Consider the following 24651-nt stretch of genomic DNA (forward strand, 5'->3'; position numbering starts at 1 on the left):
AGGCTCAGCCCACTGAGGCAAACACTGTGCGAAGAACCTAAGTATTACTGAAGTGGAGGTATAAAGACTTTTTGAACCACTGACTTGGAATAATTATAGTTCATATAAGAAAGGTCAAATACAAAGCCCATATAACAAATGCCAAAATGGTTTATATCCATCACACATCTATCCTTGACAGTGGGTATCAGAGAGCTGGGAGTCTATCCCAGGCAACACAGGGGAGCCCCGGGGGAGGATGTTAGTCTGTGAAAGTGCACATGCAATGAACACATTCAGGAGCAATTCAGAAACACAAATTTACCTAATCACATAGTGCTGGACTGATGGAGCATCTGAAGAAATCCCACACCAAGAGAAACTCCACACAGATGCATACAGAACAGGCGTGGGATTCAGGCTCCCTACAACACATGGCTGATGATACATTAAATCGACAGCCAAAAATGTGGCTGAGAGTTCTTTTGTTTTATGATCCTTATGAGTTCATGCGGGATATAAGATTTTGAGCAATTGTAAGTGTACAAAAACGCATGAAGGTAGCTATCGCTACTTTGCAAAAATAATTAAATTAAATTAAAAAATCACAGCTTTTTAGTTCCGCTTATTAGTATGCAGGGAACAAGACGGAAATTCCTCCTCTAGGCTCAGTCTCTACCAGTTAAGGTGCCAGGCGTCCTTTGGCACAGCTAACAAGGAAGAAAAGAATTAAAAAATAATTCTCTCCATAAACAACATTTATAATAAGATGTTGCGTACAATTCTATCCTTTCAGTAATCTGTCCCCAAGATCTGGAAATTACGTTCGGTAGATTTAACTTGTATAAAAAAAACTCTCACAGAAAACATACCATGGAGTCTTAAGTATAACAATTTACATTTTTACACATACAAAAATGGCAGAAGTCCTTCTATTTCATACAAAGTTGTGCACTAATCCTAACTATTGTGTCCCTTTTCACCTATATTTATAAAAATTCTAGGGAATGCATGAATGCGATTGGCTGGAAATTAAGGTCACTTACTTACTTGAAGCAAGTAAGTTAGACAAAGGAGGAGTGCAAAAACGTTTTCCGCTGGCTAGTAAAAACATGGCCTGTCAGACTACATATTTAACTGAAGTAGCCTAGTTGGTTAGTGGCAAAAATTCTTCATTTCCACACCTGTTAACATATTTAACAGATTCCCAGACTTCACAGTGAAGTTGTGCAGTCCTTCTCTTCTGTATTTATCTCTTTTTCCTCCGATGCAGGTTCTTGAATTGCAGCCTTCAGCTTATCCTGTAGCTCGACGAATCCTGGCCGTTCCTCGCTGTTCGACCTCCAGCAAAGAAGCATTACATCATATAGGAACTGGGAGCAGTTGGGTGCTTTGGGCATTCGGTATCCTTTCTGTACTCCCTTCACACAAAATGCTTTACTTTGACCTGTTTGACAAAAATGGGGAAAAAAGGTGATGGATAAAGCTTAACTCATTGACATGTAATCTTTGTCGTGAATGTAATAATATACAAGCATCCATAGGTATGTTTTGTAAGACTCTCTTTAAAATACCTAAGTATGGTTCCTCTCCAAAGGTGACAATTTCATGTAATACGATTCCAAATGACCACACGTCACACTTTATTGTGTATTTGCTTCTTGTAAAAATTTCTGGGGCCATCCATTTCACAGGAAGCTTTGTACCTGAAGTTCAAATGCAAAGAAAATGTCTGTTCTTTTCATGTTATTTTCTACACTCTAAAAATAGAACAAGCTAACATCATTTGGTGATACACATTAAGTAAAAATAATATCAAAGATCCTTTTGGTATTTTAGTAAAATAATGCTCTGCCTATAACACTTACTCATTAAAATTTCCTGTTCTCCTGAACTTGTGCTCTGTGCCAGGCCAAAATCTCCAATCTTACAGCACCCGGAATCATCCAGTAGGACATTTTCTGCCCGTAAATCTCGATGCACAATTTTCTTAGCCTCTAGGAAAGCCATTCCTTCTGCAATCTATCAACCAATAAAAACAATAAGTATGAATGTTTCTGAAATATTAAAGATCATTACTCCTTATTCTGCATGCTTTCAAACTTGTTTAAGCAGCATATTCCTTTAAGATTAGCAAAGTAATCAACATACATACAGAGTTTTTCGCATAAGCTTTTACACTTATTTCTTGTATTATTACAAATTACTGTATACGATTCATAAATGTAAATAATAAGGTTTAGTTGTATAGTATTATAGTAGGAAGGTATTCCATACCTGAATAGCAAAGTTCACCATTCTGGGGAATTCTATGTCTTTCATTTCATTATGCTCTGAAAGTAGCAAAGAAATATAATATATAGTACTAAGCATGTTTGAACAAAGTAGCTCAGGTAATACGTTTAAAAATGTTTAGGGTGTTAACATTGTGACTCATTAGAGAACCGGCTATAAAATGTTTGCAAATACCTCTGAGATATTGGTGCAGGGTGCCGTTCTTCATGAACTCAGTGATTAAGCAGACCGGCTCGTCCCTGGTACAGACTGCATAGAGCTTGAGGAGCCGTTCATGGTGCAACTGCTTCATGATTTCAATTTCGTTCAGGTTATCTGGGCTCTTCGCTACGAAACGACACAAGAGGATGACAGAGCAGGCCTTTAGGGCATATCTCCGGCACATGAAAGGTAACCGGACACAAAGTCGGATTCAACAGGCATAGGTTGGAGATGAATTCATCCTACCTTTGAACTCCTTTATAGCCACCTCCACTGTGCTGTTCCATACACCTTGCCACACTTCTCCAAACTCCCCACTCCCCATTTTTTCCACTTTCACAAAAGATCCTCTGTCCACCTCCCAGTCCTTATCTTTACGCCCCACAGAAGAAGGCTGCTTCTTTACCTAATGGGTAACAGCACCATTGACCATAAACACATCTGATTTATATTGCAAATTACAAATGATAACAGATGCAGTTACTGCATATAGCATACTGAGTGGATGAGCTGCAGAATTTTCATATATATACAAATCAGTCTTAAGATGCGATGGTCGGCAGATTACTATCAGGTGATATCGCACTTACTGTCAGGCAAGACTTGTTAAGCTTGCGACAAAGTACCCCTGGGTCCCTGGAGTACGATTCAACCAATGCACAGATGGTCGGAAATGTCTTGCTTGACACGAGGAAGAATGATCCATTGACTTCTTTAATTTTGTAGTGCTTCACATTTTCGCCACATCTTACTGCAAAGAGAAGTCAAAGTGTTATCATTTTAGTATCACGCTATTAATGAACCTTCAAGTATCCTGTAAAATCATTACAAATTATTTTTAATCAATGTAAACGGCTCCCCCATCTACAGAGACAGAAGTGTAGGGGCAGGATAGGCAAGGCAGGCAATTGCCCGGCCCCCCTGAGCTGGGCCGATTACGTAGCACAATGCAATGACAAATCTGCTTTAATTGTGTATTCTGTTTCTTACAGTAAAGTGAAAATAAAGGAATTGTGTCTATTAAATTATCTTTGTTGATATTATTAATTTAGTCTTCATGCTAAAATAATGGTCATAAATGTTACTGTGCCTGGTAGATTGCAGAGTGTGTGTCGACAACATTTACTGTGGACTGTAACTAAATGAGCAAGAAAAACAGATCCTAAGCCAAATGAGAACCTCCGCTATAGAGTACTTAATTCTGCTAAGTATTTAAAACTGTTTTGTGCAATCCTAATTTATAAATTCAAATTTACTCCATTTAAATTATGATTACTTAGGTCCAGTGCTTTAAGTACCATCGCCTATTTTACTCTCTTCATAGAAAGAGTGTCTTGCATTTGGGCACCTCTCATAATCTGCCAGTAATGAATAACAAGGGTGAACTGGCAGTTGTTACTGTATTATCATGCTTAAAGCTCTGCTGTAAGCATCCGACAAATGTCTGCATTTAGCATCACAGTGACACATTGTATCCAATTTACCACAGACACCAAGATCAAAGCAGAAACATTTTTTTTTCAGATGTAATTGAAACAGGGGACCCTAACAATAACTTCATACCTGATAAATAATACTGATTTTCCGCGGTACACTTCCAGACGAGAAAGGCTCCGTCGCTGTTTTCTTTTTTTAGCAGATGTCGTTTGGCTCGCAGGCGTTTAGTAACATTTCCGAAGTACCATCTGTAAGAGTAAACAGAACACATGCACGCACCTGCGCATGTAATTTCATTCACAAGCAAAAAAAAAATACATATGTCAAAAGAGTATCATTATTAGGGATACGCTGGACCAGAAAACTGAGGAAATTACTTTGTGGGACATTGGGCTACAGGGCGCAGTCAGATCCTACGATAAGAAGCACTCGACAGAGAGGGTGCCAGCAGCATAATTCATAAATATTTTTAGAAATTTTTAATTTCATTTTAGAACTAATTTAAAAATAAGTTAAATTTCTTATTTTGAATGACCATTACTTTTTATTGTCGGAAATTGTGATCACTTCAGATTAAATAGTAGCATTCTTTAGTAATAAGCTATTAAATTCGCCCTGTTTTTTTAAACATAGGCGTATACCTTGAAGTTTTTTTCTAATAGCACTAAAACATACATCTATGCACACTATAAAACTTCTTGGATAGTATTAAAGACTTAGCTGAATGGCAAATCGAACTTAAACAGGGTTGCCAACTCTCACGCATCTGCCATCGCATGCTTTCAGACTGTAATTCTCATGCAAGGAGTCTTATGGCAAATCTCTTTCATTCCATTATGAACCTAAAATTAGCTACACAGGGTTGCCGCCTTTGCACATACAGTATACACACGCATTTACATGCATGTAAGAGTTTTACTAACTTGGCAGTAGTCTGTAGGGTTTGCAAACTGGCAACGCTGTTGATGTAGCTAATTTTACGTTTATATTGGAATAATACAGATTTGCCGTAAGATTTCTTGCATGGGCATGAGAGTCTGTAAGCGTGAGAGTTGGCAACGCTGGCAGCATCGAAAGCATTGGGGCAGTTTGCAAACCCTACAGACTATTTGCAAGGTAATGAAACTCTTCGATGCATGTAAAGGCACATGCAGACTTGTCTCGGATTGAAAATCTCACTCCAGCCAGCTGACCAAGGTTGGCAACCCTGCATGAACTTTGTTTTTCTTTTCAAAACAACGGGCAAGATTCAAAAACTTACGGCTGAGCCTCCAAACTGGTCACCCGCTTCATGAACTCCGCAGGAATATAGCCTCTTTTCTCTCTATGACGCCTGCTCTTACTGCTCCTCAGAGACAGCTTCCTGACATAAAACCACTGCTGCGTCTCTCCGATCACTTCCAGCAGATCACCTTTCTGTAGCCTCCAGTCTTCCATTGTAGGTGGGATGTAGCGGTATGATGACATGAAGGGCCCATTTTTCTTATGAGAAGTCCAAGCGTTATTCAGCGATTTTCCCCATGTGTTCCCCATGGCTGTTCACACGAACTGTGATCACCTCAGGTGAGAAATGAGGTTAAGATGGACCGCTCAGCCGATGTTTGTCGGAGGAGATGAACAGGTTATTCCAGTTTTTTCCCGGCAGAGAAATAGTCCATGACATAGGTGAAAACCATCTGTTATTTTCCAGCAATGACGGGATATGCACTGATTCTGTTTTGCTGCATTATGCCCACATTGATGAAGGACTAGATGTTTGTTACAAATTCCAGTGTGATCAGACTGTGAGAAATAATAGCAGATGAGGAAATAATTCGCTACCACAATAGAAATACCAGTGTGTGGCTCTGTGAGCTAAGCCTCTCTACCTATGATCAAAAGATCACTGGTCTGGCCTCGGTATGTCTACAGGTCTTTGAACAAGGCCCTTAACTCCCTGCCCATGGTAGACAGCTTACACTCACCTACAGAGAGCAAGTTGGGGAAGGAAAAGAGAAAAATTTCCCATGAAAAATATCTATCGTAAAATATATTTAAGATTACAGTAACCATATATCTGCCAATCCATTTCCCATAACTTCATATCCATCTCTCTGAATTACAAAGAAACATGAAAATGCCAACAATTTTCTTCACTGTGGTAACTGGTGGTGTTTTAATCAATCAATAAATCAATCATTCAATCAATCAAAAATACTTTATTAATCTCTTAGGAAATTATGCGTTTACAGTTGCTCCAGGACAATAAGAAAAAAAATCTCAATGTAAACTTAAAAGTGCAATTTAACTATCATTTCTTTTATTAGATGAACCAAACATCTTTTTTTCATATAGAGAATCTCAGAGTATACTGTAGCACGCATTGAGAATAAGAATTAATTTGCTGAAGTCTCTATTCAGGTGTATGGAGTAAACTAAACTCCATTACAGGAATTCTGAAACCATGGGTTTCACAGCAAACAAAATATTACAGTCAATATGTTAAGAACTACATTTGATGATATTTAAGAAACAATGACTTTTATTTAGTGACAAAGGGGGGAGGGTACATGGTCACTAACATAATGGCAGTAAGTTGCTGTGACGCAAAGTAAGACTAAGGAAAGTACCTGTAGTAGGCGTAACAAAACTGCATCACTCCAGAATAACACAGACAGGGACATTCCAAGAATCCATGAGGCAATGCTGTAATACGTATGTGCATGTGAATATGTGTTTTGCCACCAGGTAAAAATGCCTAGAGCAGGAACTGAGTAAGAGTTGAAGTACTGGACAGAATGGCAGTAAGGTACTGCACAATGATAATTCAACCATATAAAAAAACAAGGAAGTGTTACCATTTACAAAAACAGAACAACATGCTTACTGTTATTAGTTCCTCATTCCAGAGCAAGCAGATCTTGCTTATTGTATTACTAAAGGGGGGTGGGTATTACTCCTGTTGTTTCTTATATGGATGATTTAGTGTTGCTACGATAAAACACATTTATGATGAATGTAGGTGCAGCTGCAACTTGACACGGATGTCGGAAAAACAAGACGAAATCGACTGGCTTTCACAGGCTAAAACAGTATTGAAATTAAACAGCTGTTTGAAAAGTCTTTTTTAATCATTAAGAAATATGCAGTAATCTTTAAAACCCACTAAATCAAGAGATGGCAACATGATACATGGAAATCAATTTCAAGTCATTTTGCAGCATTTTTCAGTATTTCAGTAAAAGCTCACTCTTGTTCAGTTGGGGAACAGAAAATGTTAGCATGAATTTAGCTGCTACTGGAGTACTAAAGAAATTGTAACTCGTAAAACCACACAGCTAGATGCAGATTTAGTGGGAACTGATAAAATAATACAAATAAGCCCCAGTTTGCCCATTTAGGATTTCCATCCAACCAATTTTTTAACCACTCTTGCAGAACATGGCCAAGGCACAACATTTTTAGGATAAGCTTTTTACCAAAATTAAGATTACAACCCCATGCATGCAATTGTACTGCCTACTGTTTTACTCAAGCAAATCAGGTTAAACACCATGCTAAAGTAAACAAGTGGCTCCCTTGTGGGATTTGAATTAGCTAGCTTTTGGTCACTGGTGCAGTTTTTTTTTACCTCTATGCTACTGTACCTATTAACCATCGTGTATCTCCACAGAACTTCATATTTTTCAGCTTATTGCCAGATCTCTTCTTTTATCTGGTACTCAGCTTGGTTCAGAAGAATATAGCCGTGTTATTTTGGTTGCACAATCAAAGTTTACCATTGCTATATTTTTTTCTTGGCAGGAATCTAGCCCTGTGAGGCTGCGAGACAGGCCTCCACGGCCTCCCTGATCACAGGATGAGCATCTAGCCTGGATTTGGCTTCAGAGACGGAGCAGTGCCGGATCAGTATCACCAGTGCTGTCGGGAGAACCTACAAAACAGTAATTGAGGTCAGCTATCCATCATTCACAATCCTGCAGGATCAACTGAACTTTGTTTAACTTTTCAGTGTTTTTAACACAAAAAAATAGATTTCTGGAATCTTACTTGGTTGGTTTTACATAAATATCACAAACAACACACAGCAGTTGAATTTTATCTCTCATCTGCACCTGTCACACTAGGTACAAAGAGACATAAATCACGAGGCACTTAAGGCTGGTTTATTCACATATTCTGCTGAAATGCAAATTAGTTGATATATTTACAAAAGCATGTGTTTCAGTATTGCATACAACGAGCTTATTCTTTACCCTTGTCCTTGTGCTAGCTGCTATGGTGTGCTCTATGACGTCCGCATCAGCCATTGCGTCTGTTAGCTCCTCCACATCATAGATGGCTTGGAGAAGAGCTTTGAAGCTCTCCGAGTGTGAGCACCGAGTAAACTTCTGCCGATGAAACAAAATAAGCACGTCAGAGAAGGGGCTGCCACCGAAGAAGGTAACAGAAGACTGAAATGAATAAGATACACACAAATAAGACTTTCCATTCAAGTGCAAGACCTGAGCATTGTGATAAGAATCAGTGTAGTTGTGTAAAAATACTGTTTTAATTCACCACATACAGCACCAGTCAAAAGTTTGGACATGCCAATCCGCCTGGAGGAGTTTGACCAGTGACGGAATGCTCAGCATATACAGGTGTGTGGGAACTCTTTCAGGACAGCTGGGAGAGCATCCCAGGAGGCTATCTAGGCCATCTAAAACTGGCGTGGCAGAGAACGCAGGGTCAGCCAGTCCCTGGAGCAACTGGGGTTAAGGGCCTTACTCAAGGGCTCATGGTGGATCACTCTGCCGACCTCGGGATTTGAACCAATAACCTTCCGAGTCCCAACCCACAGAGCTGCCCCCCAAACATTTTTTTTTTAATGCTTTTTTGGTCAGAATTCCAGACACTTTATTTTATCATTTTGATGTATTTATAATTATTCTAAAATGTAGACAAGAGTAGAGATAAATCTTTCTATGGATAGGTGTTTTCAGACTTTTGACTGGTACCATTTGTGTCAAGGAATGTTTTTGGTGGTTACTTTTTTCTACACATTACCTGTAATATATTCACAGCTCTTTTAAAAAGCTTGGTATTAGTGACTTTTAAATCCAACATGTAGTTGCAGTAAATTTTTCCCTTTAAGATGTGACCCCCTGTGCTGATGGCATTCAGAATCCATTTGGTAGACAGTTCCTGCTGTAGAAGAGGGTAAAAATGTGTTACATAGCATCTTCACAGCTATGTTATTTTACAGTATTAAGAGGAATGCACGTTTAACTTGTGATTGGTGGAATGAGGAAAAAAACATCTTAAATCAGGAATCTGAGGATTACCTAGTCAGGAAAAATTGGATATACATTGCATTATAATATGGGGAGTGTGACATACAATCACGTATGTATCATTCATCCCTAATTTTATTTTTGTCTTTGCCTTTATGATCTTATTAATAGCTATTTTTAATAAAAAAATAATAGTCATACTGTTGTGACTTCAGTATTCTTTTCTTGCATGCGATTTACAGAAGAAAAGGCATGTCTGTGACGAAGGGGACGTACGTTTACATTTATCTACTTAACATGTGCTTTTGTCCACAGTGATGTACACACACAATGACACAATACGAGCAATTCAGAGTCATAAAAAATCCCCTAACAGCAGGAAACCAGATCAGCTTTCAGACCGGCCATCGGCATTGTTTCGGCCGTCCACGAGACAGTGAAGGGGTGGAGCCTTTTTATTATATTTAATTTTATTTACTTTTCCTCATTTTTGTTTTTTCTTCATGGTATTTCTAAGTGTTACAGTGCGGTGCAGCACTTTGTGACCTCTTGTCTACGAAAAGTGGCTTACAAATACATTTTACTTCCTTCCTTATTGTCTGCTTCTTTGGTGAGCAGACATTACAACAGACTAGGGTAGTAGAATATAATAAAATAAAGGTCACACTGTACTTCTTTTTATGAAGAAAAAAAAAAAGAATTTTGACACGGAAGTTTCTGACCTCCTCAATAAAATGCTAGATAATTCATAAAATCGATCAAGTTAGATCAAAAGCTCAGTGTAAAAAAAAACAATCACTCCATTACGCTCAATAGCTGGTTAGCTATTAGAAACAATGACATCAGCCAAACAGTTCTTGATTGTTCTTGATCAATCTATCACAGTACCATAAAGTTATGGGCTGGCTCAATGCATAATAAATTGGTTTGATGCATTTAAACACTTTGTTTTTGGCAGAATGATCATTAATGGAAAGGTTAACTACTTGTCCCATTTTGCACTTGGACAACATGATATTTTGTAGCCCTCCCCAGATGTTCGATTAAAGTCTTCTGGATATTCCTTTGATACAAGTGATCATGCATGGGAAGCACGTCAAAAACATGTAATCCAATCTATCATCTGTAACTTGCATGACATTATTGTAAAAATGGGGCAGAATTAGCCCTTAAAAGGTAATGAATCGAATGCTGGAAAAAAATGTGAAATCCCTGCAATCTTCTTAGAGAAAGCCTAGATCCCCCTAAATTTCATGTACATAGTTCCGAAACAAAAAATTAAGACTTTATCTCCTACAGAAATATAATTAAGCTACTGAAGAAGTATTACCTTGATATGGTAACCTTCACTCTCAAGAGGCACAGCAGGCCAGGCAATACTCAGTACTGATGAAAACATCTTTTGAAGATCAATCTAAAATGAAAAAGACGTTGCATTTTTCCAGCAGCATTTTCAGGCACCATCTTCCTCTTACTTATTGTTCATCATATTATTTACAGAAATGAAAATGCACCAACCGGAAGACTGAATTCTGGGTAAGCATGGCAAACAGCATGCAGGTTTGAGGTTTTTAGTTTTGTCTGATTAGCCAGTGTTTCAATGTCATGAAGGTCATCTGAAGAAATGAAATTACAATTTCAATAATACATGCATATTAACGTAAAATAAACCTAACATATGAATGATATTACAATATTTTGCCTCTATCAAACAAATGATTAAATACAAAAGCTGACTTACTGTCAAGTGCAAACAAAAAGATTATGATGTCCGATTTGCTCACATGTGGCAAAACGTCGTTTACAAAATCCACGTGGCCAATGCGGAATGCTGGGCCCTAATGATTATGAATATTTCACAAAGCCATCATAAAACAGAAATGCATACATAAGCTCACTGGAAAGGTATGAGTAAAACATTTTACCACTGAGGATAAGTCCCCTTCATTGTTTTTCAGTTCATCATAACCCTTCGAGATGAATCCACGAACATCTTCAATGTCTGACAATATTATAGAAAATGAAATGAATAATTGTACTACTAATGATTATTATATGTATTATATATTATTATTATTGTTATATATATTAATAATATATCATCATAATATATATATATATATATATATATATATATATATATATATATATATATTATATATATATATTGTTACTACTACTATTATTATCATTATTATTACAACATCAGCAAATCAAATCATCAGTGTTATTGATAGTAAAAAAATTTAATAAATACAGTAATAATGGAAGACAATATAATTAACCTATCGTCATTTTAGTCTTTTAATTGATTTAGCAATTTGCCAAATCTTCATTAATGTTACATAACATTTTACAGAATGGTAAAAACCACGAAACAGTACCTGCACCGAATGTTGGAATACATTCACTTGCGTCGATAACACCCATTACACCAAGAGAACTCCATCCTATATAATAGACGTGTCCGCTTTGCTGCAAGCTGTCGAAAAATGACACTGTGAATTATGCAGTACGTATTACAATGCGCTGAGAGAAGAAACACAATATCTACACGACATTTTTTTTTACTAATTTCAGTGTTCCTGTTATAGCCTTAGAAAAACAGCGACCTTAAAGATCACAACACCATACCTTTCACCAACTTGTTGAACCAGGAATGCAATCTTGTCACTCTGAGAGTATGTTACTGTATGCACTTCTTTATAAATTTCCATCCGTTTCAGGATATGTCTGTTAAGTAGTGAAATTATGGATATATAATACTGTTCTTAATAACTCAGGAAAACTGAAAGCAGAGTCTCAGAAAAATATGACCCATTTATTATATATTAAACAGAGATATTTAGTATTTTTAATGATGGGGCCCCTTGTTGCAGTTATCTGCACAATAGAAACGTAAACTGTATCATGAAAATCAGAAAAAGACCCCAGCTATTCCTTAATGTGGTCCACTGAAACATCTCGGTACAATCTTGATATGCAAAATGACGAGAGGTGCCTGTGGCATTTAAAATTACGTTAAATGTTATATGGGCAGGAAAAAAATGCAGAAAATCCTGTCATGCTTCAGACGGACAGACCAATCTAGTACGTGCGAAGCTAGAAACACATCTAGGGAAATTTTGAACAGTATATACACCTGATCAGCCATAATATTAAAACCACTGACAGGGAAAGTCAAAAACACTGATTATCATGTTACAATGGCACCTATGAAGAGGTCTGTTAAATATTAGGCAAGCGAACAATCAGCTCACACGCTCATGTGTTGGAAGCAGGAAAAATGGGCAAGTTAAGGATCTGAGTGACTTTGACAAGGGCCAAATTGTGATAGCGAGATGACTGGGTCAAAGCATCTCCAAAATAGCAGGTTTTGTGGGGTGTTCCCAGTATGCAGTGGTCAGTACCTACAAAAAGGGGTTCAAGGAAGACCAACCAATGAACCGGGGATGGGGTCATGGGCGCCCCAGGCTCTCTGGTGCACATAGGGAGGGAAGGCTAGCCAGTCTGCCAGACCCACACAATAGTTGGCAGGTTGTTTTAATGTTACAGTAAGGCTGATCAAGGTAGTGTCCTAGGAACATTTCTCAGAATTCAACAAAAACTCACTGAACTGTAATGTTCTTGCTGCTGAAAAAAGCTTCATGTCCAGCCAAGAAAATAGTCTCCAGTATTATTTTTGTTGCACTTCCACCTTTTAACCTTGAAGATCCACTAATGGCTTCAGGCTACAGGGAAACCAGATTTGTGAATATTTATGAACATGAAGAATAATTTACACACATTTAGTTTTCACAATTTCAAAATGCAGTGGAACGTCCCCAACTATACATTTCATAGCCTCTCTTTCACATGCTCACATTACTCTATACACACACCACACCACAGGTAACACTGGCACCATCCTGAAAAACTACAAATAGATGAAATTTTAATGTGAATTATAAGACAATGCCGACAGCGAACACACAGACATACCCCAAGGACAGGGTTAATGATGAAGGCCTCATTGGATTTCTGCAGCTCCTCCATCCTTTCCAAGACTCGCCTGAAAGTCAAAGGCCAACCACAAATTGGCTCATTCCTGTAAGGAAATGAACTCGGAGTAATCATGGAGTTCTTCTGGTAATTTGGTAACTTTTTAAATGACTACTTTTGAAAAAAAATACTGCACAAATACTAAAGCTATACACAATGGCAATGTAGTGCCTTATTGATTGAGTAGTATACTGCTTGCGTTGAATTTTGCATTAATTCATAATACATCTCTGTCCTTCTCATACACACAACAGATACTTACATTGACTGGGTTTTGTCATACAGACACTAGTTTTAAGCAAACAATAATTATACAAAGACTTATCACAATATTCTCGACCTGTTTTTTTTCCCCTTACAAAAATACTGCGGATGCCTTACCTGGCCATTTTCACAGGATTAAATCCCATCACCACAGGGGTGAAGACATTCAGGTTATGCATACAGAAATCTATCTGTCCAGCAACAAACGGAGCCTTCACAGTGTGAGAGAAAAAGACACTTGTCATACTATTACAATGATGTATGACTGTTTTGATCAAGTAAAATCCATAAAAGGCAATATTCATATAAGCGAATATTCATTACAACAACTTACAACAAGCACCAAAACATATAAAAAACGAATTCCTTGTACGTTGAAAACTTAAAACAATAAAAAGGGACCCGCAATATATTATTTAACAGTTGGTAATGGTAATTGGGAAATTGTGTAATAGGTGTTAAATTGACAATTAGCTAACTCACACTGAGAATGAGGATGCGAGAATTAACAAAGTTTACATGTAAGAGTTTAGTGTCACTACTATTTGTTATGTTACAAGAAAGTAAGTTTATTTGATTCCTACCGAGAGACCACAGGATATTCCAATAAAAAGCACACGTTTCTTTCCCTCACATGCCTAGAACAGAAGAGACAAATTAAACTCAATCACAATACAATAATACAAATTACACAAAGCCTTCAGTCCTTATTCGTGTTTAATGTGCATACCATTCTCAGCATTTCCACCCCTCTCTGGGGACTGTCCTCAGTAGATTCCTGGGATATCAGTAGGGCCCTTGAAGGATTATTTATCTCATTTATAAAATCAGAAATTGTTAAAGCTTATCAGAGTCCTTTGATAGCAACTTCAGTGAACAATACTCACTTGTCTCCACCAGCTATGATGTAAGAATAAATCTGATCATGCTGCAATTCCTTTAGTAATCCATTGAAGGACGTCTGAATGTGGGAATCAAATAGGCTAATATAAAAATGTAAACACCAATGTGTTTGTGCTACAGCAGAAATTAAATTTTTTAACGCAAATACTAATGCTGATGATTTTGATTTTCTTAAGCTTATTTCAAAACTTTTAAGACAACATCAGTAATTTCCCAGTTTAATACATTCAGCTAAAATGAACAAATAATCGTTACCGCCAGCAGAAAAGCAAGACGACCAGAAGTCCCACAACCACTCATAACAATGAGGCTTTCTTCTGGGTCCTGGTAATATGAAGTCCTCATTAAAAAACAACAATAAATCAATGTCTGGCTGTTTCACTTGGTTAGGCATTTCTTTTCTGCTTTGTTCGAAGGCCTATATAAAATGATTTTCTCCCCTGACCTGGAACAATTTTACTGGAATTATCTGTTGAATAAACCGTATGTTAGGACACATGAACCTGTCTCGTGAACAAGATCTAAATAATTAATGAGCTAATTTAGTTTGTCCCAAAATGACCTACAACTCAAATTAATAGCATGTGACAGCAAGTGGTGTGTAATAACTTTATTACCTTCAACATTTCTTCAACCTTCTTTGCCAGATGAATCATTTTCTGAATGACTGACTCACTGGATAGGGTCTGTTTGCAAAAACAAATAAACAATAATACTGACAGCAGAACCTGTGGCTTGTACTACGAAGCGGGGTTACTGACTCATCGGGGTAACTTGTCGGATTTAAGGTAGTCTGGGCAAAATGTAGGTGAACGAATATGAAGTTCATTTAAACTGTGGTACCTTAAATACAACAAGTTACCTCAATAAGCCAGTAACCCCGCTTCGTAGTACAGGCCACTGGCCAATGGGCCCAAGGCAAACAAACATGCCAAACAATATGTTCATTCCTTACAGCCACACTAACGGCAATTCAATGTGGCCACTTCAAACAGACTACACAGAGTTTTTCATTGTGTAATAGGGGGCAATGCGGTCCAATCAGCTACTTCTGATTCATTTAAGCAGTACCTTGCTGTTAAATTAAACAAAGATGAATAAAACCTCACCTGGTAGCTTTCATGTGCATCCCATTCTTTTTTAAATATTTCTGCATCGCAATTTTTTAGCAAGTGTACAATGTGCTTTGCATCTGCTTTATCAATATCTCTGGTCAGAGGGTTTGATTTTTCCGTAACGGGCAGGGAAGGTTCATACCCAGCGGTCTGAAATGACATTCATTGGCAATGCATCATTGTTGTAATGGATGACTGTGTAACTAACTCAATGTATTTCCCTTGCGAGGAAAAAAAAAACCCTGTGCAAGTTAATGAAACAGCAGGATGCAATGGATTAAAATTAATTAAAAACTACACTGAAAACAAATTGTGGGTAGTGGTGGCTTAATGGTTGAGGACGTGCACTAGCTTGTAATTGAAAGACTGCAGGTTCGAATCCCCGACCAGCAAGATATCACCCCTGGCTGATGAATTAGCTGACCCCTGCTATGTCACATATGGGTTAAATGCAGAGGACACATTTTGTTGTTGTGTGGTGTGTCAACAATGACAATTAATCACTAAACAACAACATGTGAAACACAGCAGCAAATTGTTCATTATTTTACTTACAATCCACGTTTCCATCTGCTCAGATTGTTCCTTCTGCCGTTCCTGAGTGACAATCACTTATTCATGAAATCACTGTAATACATAAGCCTGTGTTTACAAATTACACACACCGTCACTTACACTGAACAGAACTTCTCAGGTCAGTTAACGTGCACTTCAGTAATTAAACAATACTGGAATACTCAGCAAAAAAGCCAAAGTCCACAGAGTGTACTTTGACTTATTTTAATCGTTAACATAACTACATCCACAAACTCACTCTTCTGATGCCGCAGGACATATACACAAGTACAATTATCACCAGGACACCTTCTATTTAAACTGCGGAAGAAAAACTACATCGCCGAAGGAGCTTAATATTTTCATCTCCTTCCGGGCTCTGCAAAGTTCAAATACTGATCAGCTAGTTGACATATATAAAGTGTGTGCCGCTTTCCTTTATTTGATATAAAGCCATTCTGAGCGTATGCTCATAAAGTGTCTTCACAACCCTGCCCTGCAATTGGGTTTGTAAAGAAACCAATACTTATGCTTTGAAAAGCGTACATTAGCTACATAGACTCACACTATAAAAGTTACACAAAATTACATTAGATTAAATTATTAATAACAGATAAATGATGAGCTAAAAGACTACAAATACCAAGAGATATTTAAAAACATATAACGTCACAATAACAGACCGGAAGTTGATCGCAAAGTGCGGAAGTTTCTAAATAACGGAAGATACTTGATAAAAATAAGGAACGTATACATTGGAAGTTAATTAAGTCATTTGCATCATTAAGACATAAGAAAAGCATTTCAGCCTCCTGCTAAAACAGGAATAAAGTGGCCAGGAAGCATGCCGTTTGCCTAAAATAAAGACATGTTCGCCAAAAGGCCAAGTGTAAAGACAGCGGCTAGCTAGCTATCCGGCTAGCTAGTCAGCTAGGAAGCAAACGGAAAACCGGCTTTGCCCATGGCATAACTGGTTTGCTAGTTCTTTAAAAATATATGTATATATGGCTTGCTAAGTAGGTAGGTACATGCCGATAGCTATTTTTGTCTGTCAGCTAATGATCGATGTCACGGCTGCCAAAATAGATGCTATGATTTTTTTCCCATGGACTCTTTGCTAGTTAAGTCAGTCAGAGGTTACTCAGCTAGCTAACGTTACATGGTTGCAAGATAGCAAAACAAGAACGACTCTTAAGCTTAAAAAGCTGCTGCTTTGTAGCTGTATTTACCTCGTAGATAACCTGTAATGCTTTCTGTCATTTTATGTAACTGTTTACTTGATAGCTTGATAGATGAACGAGGTAGACTGATTTCCAGTGTGGAACTGGCCCGAAGAGTAGGTTAGATGTTTCTGATTGTGTTATCTTCTGTATGTCGGAGGAAAAAGGAAGATACGGTGGCCATTTAAAAGGATGAGGCGATAGTTTTCTTAAGTCTTTCAAAGGAGACTGTGAGAGAAAAGCCCACCGGAGAAGGGGAAAATGCCCAGAAGAAAACAATCGAATCCACAGCCTGTAAAATGTAAGTCCGGTACTTTCAGCTTCGTCCGCCTGTGCAAACTGAAAGCAGGTCTATCAGTGTTATTTGCAGCCTTGTCACGGCTATGAAGGGTTTGCTTATGTTTTTCATGACATCGAAAACGAATTTCATCGTGGAGGTCGTGATAATTCTAGGTGATTCTAGATGGTAGGGCTTCGTAAGTAATAAAGTGAAATTGTTTTAAAATGGTTTCGAGTTTTAGAAAGTGTGAGATCCAAATGGTTATGTGAGAATGTAACGAAAATCTTAATTTGAGCCTGTAATATTTCTGATTTTTTTTAAATGGTTCCTCCAAGTGAGCCATTTCTTTTTGCCATATTCTGTTATATTATGTAAACTTATATTATCTCATGAGTTTTCAGTCTAAATGTAATCCTAGGCTGAAGAGAAATCCTGTGAACATTCCCCCCTTCCTTCCTTCCTTCCTTCCTTCCTTCCTTCCTTTTCCTCTTTGCCACCATCCTTCCTCCCTGTCTTTCAATTAAACTCCTCCCTGCCCCCCTAGCAACAGCTGCCAGGGACTTTGACGTTACCCATGACCCCCCACTCCCCCATCTTGCTTATGTCCCTTGGCCAGCCCCTTCTTTCTCCTTTGTTCATGTGCTCAAAATCCATTCTCTTTAATCATTTACCAAATTGGTTCTAGATAGTTCATGTGGTTCATGCAACTTGTACAGTGGATTTGACCAGTTCTAATTAAAATGAATTAGCGGCAGAACTAATTAACTAATTTGTCACATGCCTTTTCTAAGGGTACAACAGCTGTGCCCCTCTTGGAACTTAAGCCAGTCAACCTTTAGGTTACATGGTGCTCCCAATAGTGAATTATTGAATGCCATGGCAGTCACTGAATGCTATGAGATATGAGTCACTCAGACTCACAAATTATTGGGTGAATGGACTGCTAGTTTAATTATTTGGGAGTGGCTGTCTTTATGAAAACGCTAGTTCCTGGAGTGTCAATTTTGGCTTTTTCTCATTACGGTATGCATTATAAAAATTGCCTGATGATTATAGTTAGCAATTAGTCTCATTTTGTTTATATATATATATATATATATATATATATATTTATTTCTTATTTGCTTATCCAGTATGCATGGTGGTGGTGTCTGAAATATCTTGAGTATGCTTCTTGTGCCAGGCGTGCAACAAAAGCCGTTTACTTGAACGTTACATAATCCGGGGGCAGAATGAAAGAGCTACCATGTACTGCATTTTCTCCGGGGCTTGAGGTTTCCTGATGCTACCACAATTGCCGCAACTGACTACATCCGTTCACATGACCTGGGCTGAGATCTTCTGTCAGGCAGATTATAAATATCCAGAATAAACAGACCCGCTTTGAAATAGAATTGTACAACATGTGTTGATGTAAATGTAGTAATTGCTTCTGATTCTTTTAGGGCCCACAGTTTGATTTGTGTTGAATTTAAATTATTTTGGAAGTAAGAAAAGGAAGAAGGTAAACTGTGTTAGTCCCACAGCTGTGTGCCCAGCTGTTTTTGTAAAGCTTGCCTCATATGTCTGGACCAAGTTCATATTCTGGAAACTGTCAAATTTCTTTAGTATTTGTCTAGTCTCTAGTTAGTCTTAAACTTATTTAGTGCTATTTGAGCGGTTTGCTTTAAACTTATTAGATATTTATTATGAAACAGTACATGTTGCAAAAATGCACTGAAAAAAATTATACCGCAGCACTTTCAGTAAGGGCGAAAACACGTACGTGAGTTTGCGACAGATGTCAGCATGTGCATTATGGGTGATGTGAGGGAGACGTACTTCTTAATATCAGTCCCGAAGAGTTGAATAATAAAGGGTCCGCTCCCTCCCCTTATGTTGCAGTGGATTCTGAAGATGGCGTCACTGTGGATAACCCCGGAAGCCTTGTTTTGGAGAGTGACTTCCTCCTTGGGCAAGGTTTGGAGTTTGGAGACAATGACTACAAGATTATAGGTTTTGAGAAAGGTGAGTGTTTCTCATGCTGCGATGAACATGGGCCATGTGCCCTGTTGTGTGTCTTAATACCCAGATCTTCAAAAAATTCTAAAGCAAGTGTGAATTGTGTAAACCGTATATCCATCATCCATTGTCTAACCGCTTTTCCAGTACCACAATGTTTCCCAATCTGGTCCTCAGGGATCTGCAGACAGTCCACATTTTTGCAAAATCATGGACTTGTCTGGCCGTTGAGCTTAGAAGAAACAAAAATGTGAACTGTCTCGCAGGAGACTAGGAGGGAGCAACAGACGGTTCATGTTTTCGCTGCCTCCCAGCTTTCAACCAGACAATCCACTTTTTTTGCAAAAACGTGGACTGTCTGCGGCTCTGTGAGTAATAGACTGGGAAACACTGCCTTGTAAAAATCAGGGTAAGAGAGAGCTGGATCTTTGCCAGGTTTGACATTTCCCCCTTATAGCAGGATTTGCAAACTGGGGCTCTTGGGTCAGTAGGTTCACCCGTCATGTTTGGTTTCACACCAGAATAACACCATATCGTTACCACTGCCCTACTTATCAGCCATTGGTGGCAAATTACAGTTTCCTTCTTCCATCTATGTAGCTTCTCCACACAAGAGATACGTGGAATGAGCGTGACTGTATCTACCCACATAGCTCGATTCTGCATGTCCACTGTATAACGTAACTTCCTAGTGTTTTTCGATGTGTGTGGAGGCGTACAGCATATTTTCATCAAATATTGAAATTTGCACAAACAATAGAATTGTAACCGTTTTTCAGTCTTGGTATCGCAACATGATATTAATACCCAACAACATAAATGTTGTGTTCAATAAAAAGGCAAATTTTGGTGTGTTGATTAACATGATCCCAGTAGGATGTACTTAGCAAAACACATATTGTTTCTTGTGTAGACTCTGTGGCTGCCGAGATCGGGATCCCGGTGTATTCCCTGAGTGATGAGGACTGTTCCAGCTACAACCGGCTCAGCATGGAGAGCGATGCGGAGGATCCTCGCGACACGGAGAGCGAGCGGGAGGAAGGAGGTGGGGACCCATCCTTTCCATCATACCTCTCCTGCAGGCATTGCGGCGAGCTGCTAGCCGACCCCCTGGCTGCAGGGCTGGGTCTGTCAGGTCCCTGCTGCCTACGGTGTGGCGATGGGGGCAAGGTGGTGGATGGTAACAGTCCCAGACAGGATACATGCTCAGTGGGTGACATGCAGGACGGCGAGCAGGAGCGCAGGCTGAATGGCGGCGACACAGGTGTTGGAGGTGGCCCCCCGAAGGTGCACTCCTGCGAGCTCTGCAGCTTCACCTCGCGCTACTCCAACCACCTGAAGAGGCACATGAAGACCCACAACGGCGAGAAGCCGTACCAGTGTCCGCACTGCACCTATGCTTCTGCCCAGCTGGTCAACCTGCAGCGGCACGTCCGCACGCACACCGGCGAGAAGCCCTACAAATGCGAGCACTGCGTCTTTGCCTGCAACTCCCTGGGCAACCTGAAGAGGCACCAGCGCATGCACACGCAGGACAAGTCCAACAAGTGCGGCCATTGTGACTATAAAGCCAGCAACAGCCTCAGCCTCAAACGTCACGTGATGGGTCATAAGGCGGAGGTTTCCAGTCACACAGCTGAAGGTAACCAGCTGTTTTTAAGACATTTTACACATTTTGTTTACAGTATGGTCTTCACAGGGTACACAGATTATATTTGGGTTATGTAATCTGAGGGTCTGCATTGTCAAGGTTTTGTGATGAGCAGTATAATGTTTGCTAATATTGGTAATGACTAACTCTTGCTGATGATAAAGTTAATTTTTAGTGGGGATGCCGATCCCCTTCATTATCATAAGGAGTAGATCCGTTTATTTTAAACTGGTAAGCACAGCTTCCCTTTTACAAGCATGCTTACTTAGTTTCACATCTGCATTTAATCTGAAATTACTCCTGCAGCAGTGTGGAGTAGAGTTGTTACAGACCATTGAAAGCAAAGTGGTTGTTATTAGAAATCAATGGAAAAACTGCCTTTAAAAACACATTGGGTGCAGCTACCAATTGCTGTCTGTCACTTTGCATGTGTGTGTGGCAAATGTAACTGAAACAACTTCAATGTCCTGAAATTACTCCTGAAACTTTCCTTGCCCGATGAAGAATAATTTATCTGCAGCCACTTGAAGGAATCATAACTGGAGTTGGTGAGTCAACATTGGTTTCCATTTTCTTTTCCCGATTTTGGACAGATATGGCGGTGTCGGACTTGACGCTGCACGGGAGCGGTGATGCAGATTTCCTCCAGGGCTACGAGAACCTGAAAGCTGACCGGCAGACAGGCAGCCCGTTGGACAGCGAGGGCGCTGGCGAGGAGTCGGACACCCTCCCCGAACTGCTGTTCCCATTTACCTGCCGCCTCTGCGGCCTGGTCCTGGACGACGAGGACGGGGCCTCAGGCCGGGTGTGCAGCAAGTGCGCCCTAGAGATGCTGTCCAAGGAGCCGCCCGACAGCCCCGGCGAGAAGGCTGACAAGGCATTCTCATGCGCCTCCTGCCCCTTCATCACTCAGTACCCCAACCACCTGGCGCGGCACATGAAGACGCACAGCGGCGAAAAGCCCTACAAGTGCCCTGAGTGCGACTATGCCTCGGCACACTTCGACAACCTCAAACGGCACCACCGCGTGCACACGGGCGAGAAGCCCTACAAGTGCCACCTCTGTGACTACGCCTGCGGCAACCTGGCCAACCTCAAGCGTCACGAGCGCATCCACTCGGGCGCCAAGCCTTTCAAGTGCGCAGTGTGCAGCTACAGCTGCAACCAGAGCATGAACCTCAAGCGGCACATGCTGAGGCACACGGGCGAGAAGCCCTTCAAGTGCCAGCAGTGCACCTACACCACCGGCCACTGGGACAACTATAAACGGCACCAGAAGAAGCACGGCCACTCGGCCGACGGCTGGATTAAGGTGCGGCTGCCGGGCAATGAGGAGGATGAGGAGACGACGTAGGGCGGCCGTGGGGGAGCGAGAAGCGCACTCCTCCCCGCCGCGTCAGTGCTACCAGCATTTCGTTTTCTCGTTTACTTTATTTGTCGTCGTTGCAGTATAGTTCGGATTTCCAGTGGCTGCTATGTGGAAATTATGCACACAGATTGACAATGATCAGATCGTTTTGTTGCCTTTTGGGATGTTGGGAGGGGTGGGCTGGGCGGGGGGGTTATCGGGAGGGTAGGGGCTGTTTTATTTTATTTTTTTTCCTGGTGCCACTACAAAATGCTGCACTGATTCAGGGGTTACTGAAGCTCCCTCCTGCATCTATACAGAAGGGTGTTGGAGGGGGGCCTGCGGAACTGGCTGTATGTCTGTGTGTGTCTGTGTGTGCGTATGCCTGTGTAGGTGTGTGTGTGTGCAGGAGCACGTATGAATTAACGATCATGCTTTTTCGAATGGTGTGCATTACTTACTGTGAAATGGTCCTTTTCTCCTTGAACAAAAAAAGGAAGTCAAAATAAATATGGGTGTGTCAAAATGATAGATTTTTTTCGCCCAAAACTTGTATGTCTGTGTAAAAACGTTTTCCCCTCCTTCTTGAAGGGTGATTTTTGGCCATCTTGCGTCAGTTCTCTGAACACTTTATTTTGTCCAGTCTATAGACTGAAGCACAAAGACATGATGATATACGAAGCACTGTGAACTGTATATTCAAGTGAAAAGTGCCCTTAATTGTGTGATTTTTTTAATATATATATATATATATATATATTGCATCTATGAAGAGGTGTTACTGTGTGCTCTGAATGTATAATTTTTATGTTTAATTTATCTGGCAGGAAAATGGACACTGCACATCCTTAAATGCTTTGACTTCTTTGGGGGTAGGCATTGGAGTGATTTAAGGTAATAACAAAGCTTGTGAACTTTGAAGTGTTTGTGTTATGACTGGACACCTTCAGTAATGCCTGGTTATCAGGTTCCTGCTAGTCAAGCTGACGTGCGAATTCTAGGTGGTTTAAAAAGCACCGTCGGGCGTTTCGCATCAGAACATGCAAGAGAAGACATTCAAGGAATTGCGAGCTGCAGCTGTAGCCTGTTCGATTTGCTCTGAGGACACACGTCACATGGCGAAATTTGAGGACCGCGGAAAATAGTACCGTGATTAATCGCGTGCCAGTCACCATCCAGTAATTCATGTTGAAATGAGAGCAAAATAACCTGATCTGTTAACGCTGAATATTAAAAAGCCATAATTGCTTTTTCTTTTGTTTTGCACAACTTTCACAAAGGGACCACATGCAACTGTTTGGCCAGTTAAAGCTCTTTCATTAGGCCTTGGTAATTAATTATGAATTAATGTTCACAGCGAGATAATAGAGCCATACTGTGATTTTAATTTAAGACGTTTTGCTCTACTGATCTTAATAACAAGCCAACAATCATATCTGTGCAGCTTATTAGCCATCAGATATGGTGTATTAAGCTTCTGTTGTGTGCTAGCCAGTTTGGCAAATTCCTTTGGTGTGGCCTTTTGCATTGGCAATATTCCTAAAATGAAGGGGATCTTCCGATGCTTAGTGATTATGAATATGGTTTGAGTTTTTAAACTTACATTGTTGCACAGGTAAATAAAAGGGTGATTTCACTGAAGACTTCTCCATCCACGATCGAATGATTTGGGGCCTGTCTTGGGAGAGAATTGTGGGAAAAGCAGTAGGGGGGAGGGGGCCTAGCGCAGGCCTCATACAAATTGCAAAGCAACAATTGCTTCACCTGGAATTCTGTCCTTGGAATTGTGAAGGAGAAGAAAGCAATAGGAGAACATACAAAGCACAACCACATCCTTACTTCACCTCACAAGTGTTCATGACTGACGCCAGTAACTCTGAGTAATCAGGTTTTAAAGGAGTCACTAGTCTTGCTGTGTTAGGCTGCCTGAATCACTAGAGGGCAGTGGAAATACCCTCTGACTTCAGTTAATAGAAAACGGGTGATTCCAGTCTTGTGCAATTATCAATGTTTACTTTTTTGTAATTTACACTTTATATCAAATGGATTAGTGGTAAGAAAAGATAATGCAAAAGTGAGGCCATCTTGTAGAATTCACTTTATTTA

The 24651-nt window shown here is 39.8% G+C and overlaps 3 protein-coding genes across 5 annotated transcripts; 1 reads left to right on the forward strand and 2 right to left on the reverse strand.

Moving 5' to 3' along the window:
* Positions 1–1013: 1013 nt before the first annotated feature.
* Positions 1014–5507, reverse strand: LOC125708064 (tyrosine-protein kinase SRK2-like). Its single transcript, XM_048975569.1, has 9 exons — positions 5174–5507; positions 4039–4160; positions 3066–3226; positions 2722–2881; positions 2449–2601; positions 2257–2312; positions 1848–2001; positions 1554–1685; positions 1014–1426 (listed from the first exon to the last, which is right to left on the reverse strand). Exons 1-9 carry the CDS (start codon positions 5443–5445, stop codon positions 1194–1196), a joined length of 1443 nt encoding a protein of 480 aa, XP_048831526.1. The 5' UTR covers positions 5446–5507; the 3' UTR covers positions 1014–1193.
* Positions 5508–6090: 583 nt separating this feature from the next.
* On the reverse strand, positions 6091–17411 carry LOC125707954 (glucokinase regulatory protein-like). 3 transcript variants are annotated; one of them, XM_048975399.1, is made up of 20 exons: positions 17275–17411; positions 16046–16117; positions 15485–15640; positions 14993–15061; positions 14631–14699; positions 14360–14433; positions 14203–14269; positions 14057–14110; positions 13590–13684; positions 13149–13254; positions 12780–12898; positions 11802–11900; positions 11552–11649; positions 11093–11169; positions 10909–11005; positions 10686–10783; positions 10498–10581; positions 8941–9081; positions 8148–8282; positions 6091–7825 (listed from the first exon to the last, which is right to left on the reverse strand). In XM_048975399.1, exons 2-20 carry the CDS (start codon positions 16058–16060, stop codon positions 7700–7702), a joined length of 1779 nt encoding a protein of 592 aa, XP_048831356.1. In that variant the 5' UTR covers positions 16061–16117; positions 17275–17411; the 3' UTR covers positions 6091–7699. The 3 variants fall into 3 exon arrangements, with proteins under 3 accessions (XP_048831356.1, XP_048831355.1, XP_048831357.1); XM_048975398.1 differs by lacking the exon at positions 17275–17411 and adding an exon at positions 16305–16633; XM_048975400.1 differs by lacking the exon at positions 11802–11900.
* Positions 17412–17436: 25 nt separating this feature from the next.
* LOC125707955 (zinc finger protein 513-like) lies at positions 17437–24186 on the forward strand. The gene is made up of 4 exons (XM_048975401.1): positions 17437–17566; positions 19430–19552; positions 20460–21188; positions 21791–24186. Exons 1-4 carry the CDS (start codon positions 17527–17529, stop codon positions 22549–22551), a joined length of 1653 nt encoding a protein of 550 aa, XP_048831358.1. The 5' UTR covers positions 17437–17526; the 3' UTR covers positions 22552–24186.
* Positions 24187–24651: the final 465 nt, after the last annotated feature.

This window comes from Brienomyrus brachyistius, chromosome 14 (genome assembly GCF_023856365.1).
Source record: "Brienomyrus brachyistius isolate T26 chromosome 14, BBRACH_0.4, whole genome shotgun sequence".
NCBI lineage: Eukaryota > Metazoa > Chordata > Actinopteri > Osteoglossiformes > Mormyridae > Brienomyrus > Brienomyrus brachyistius.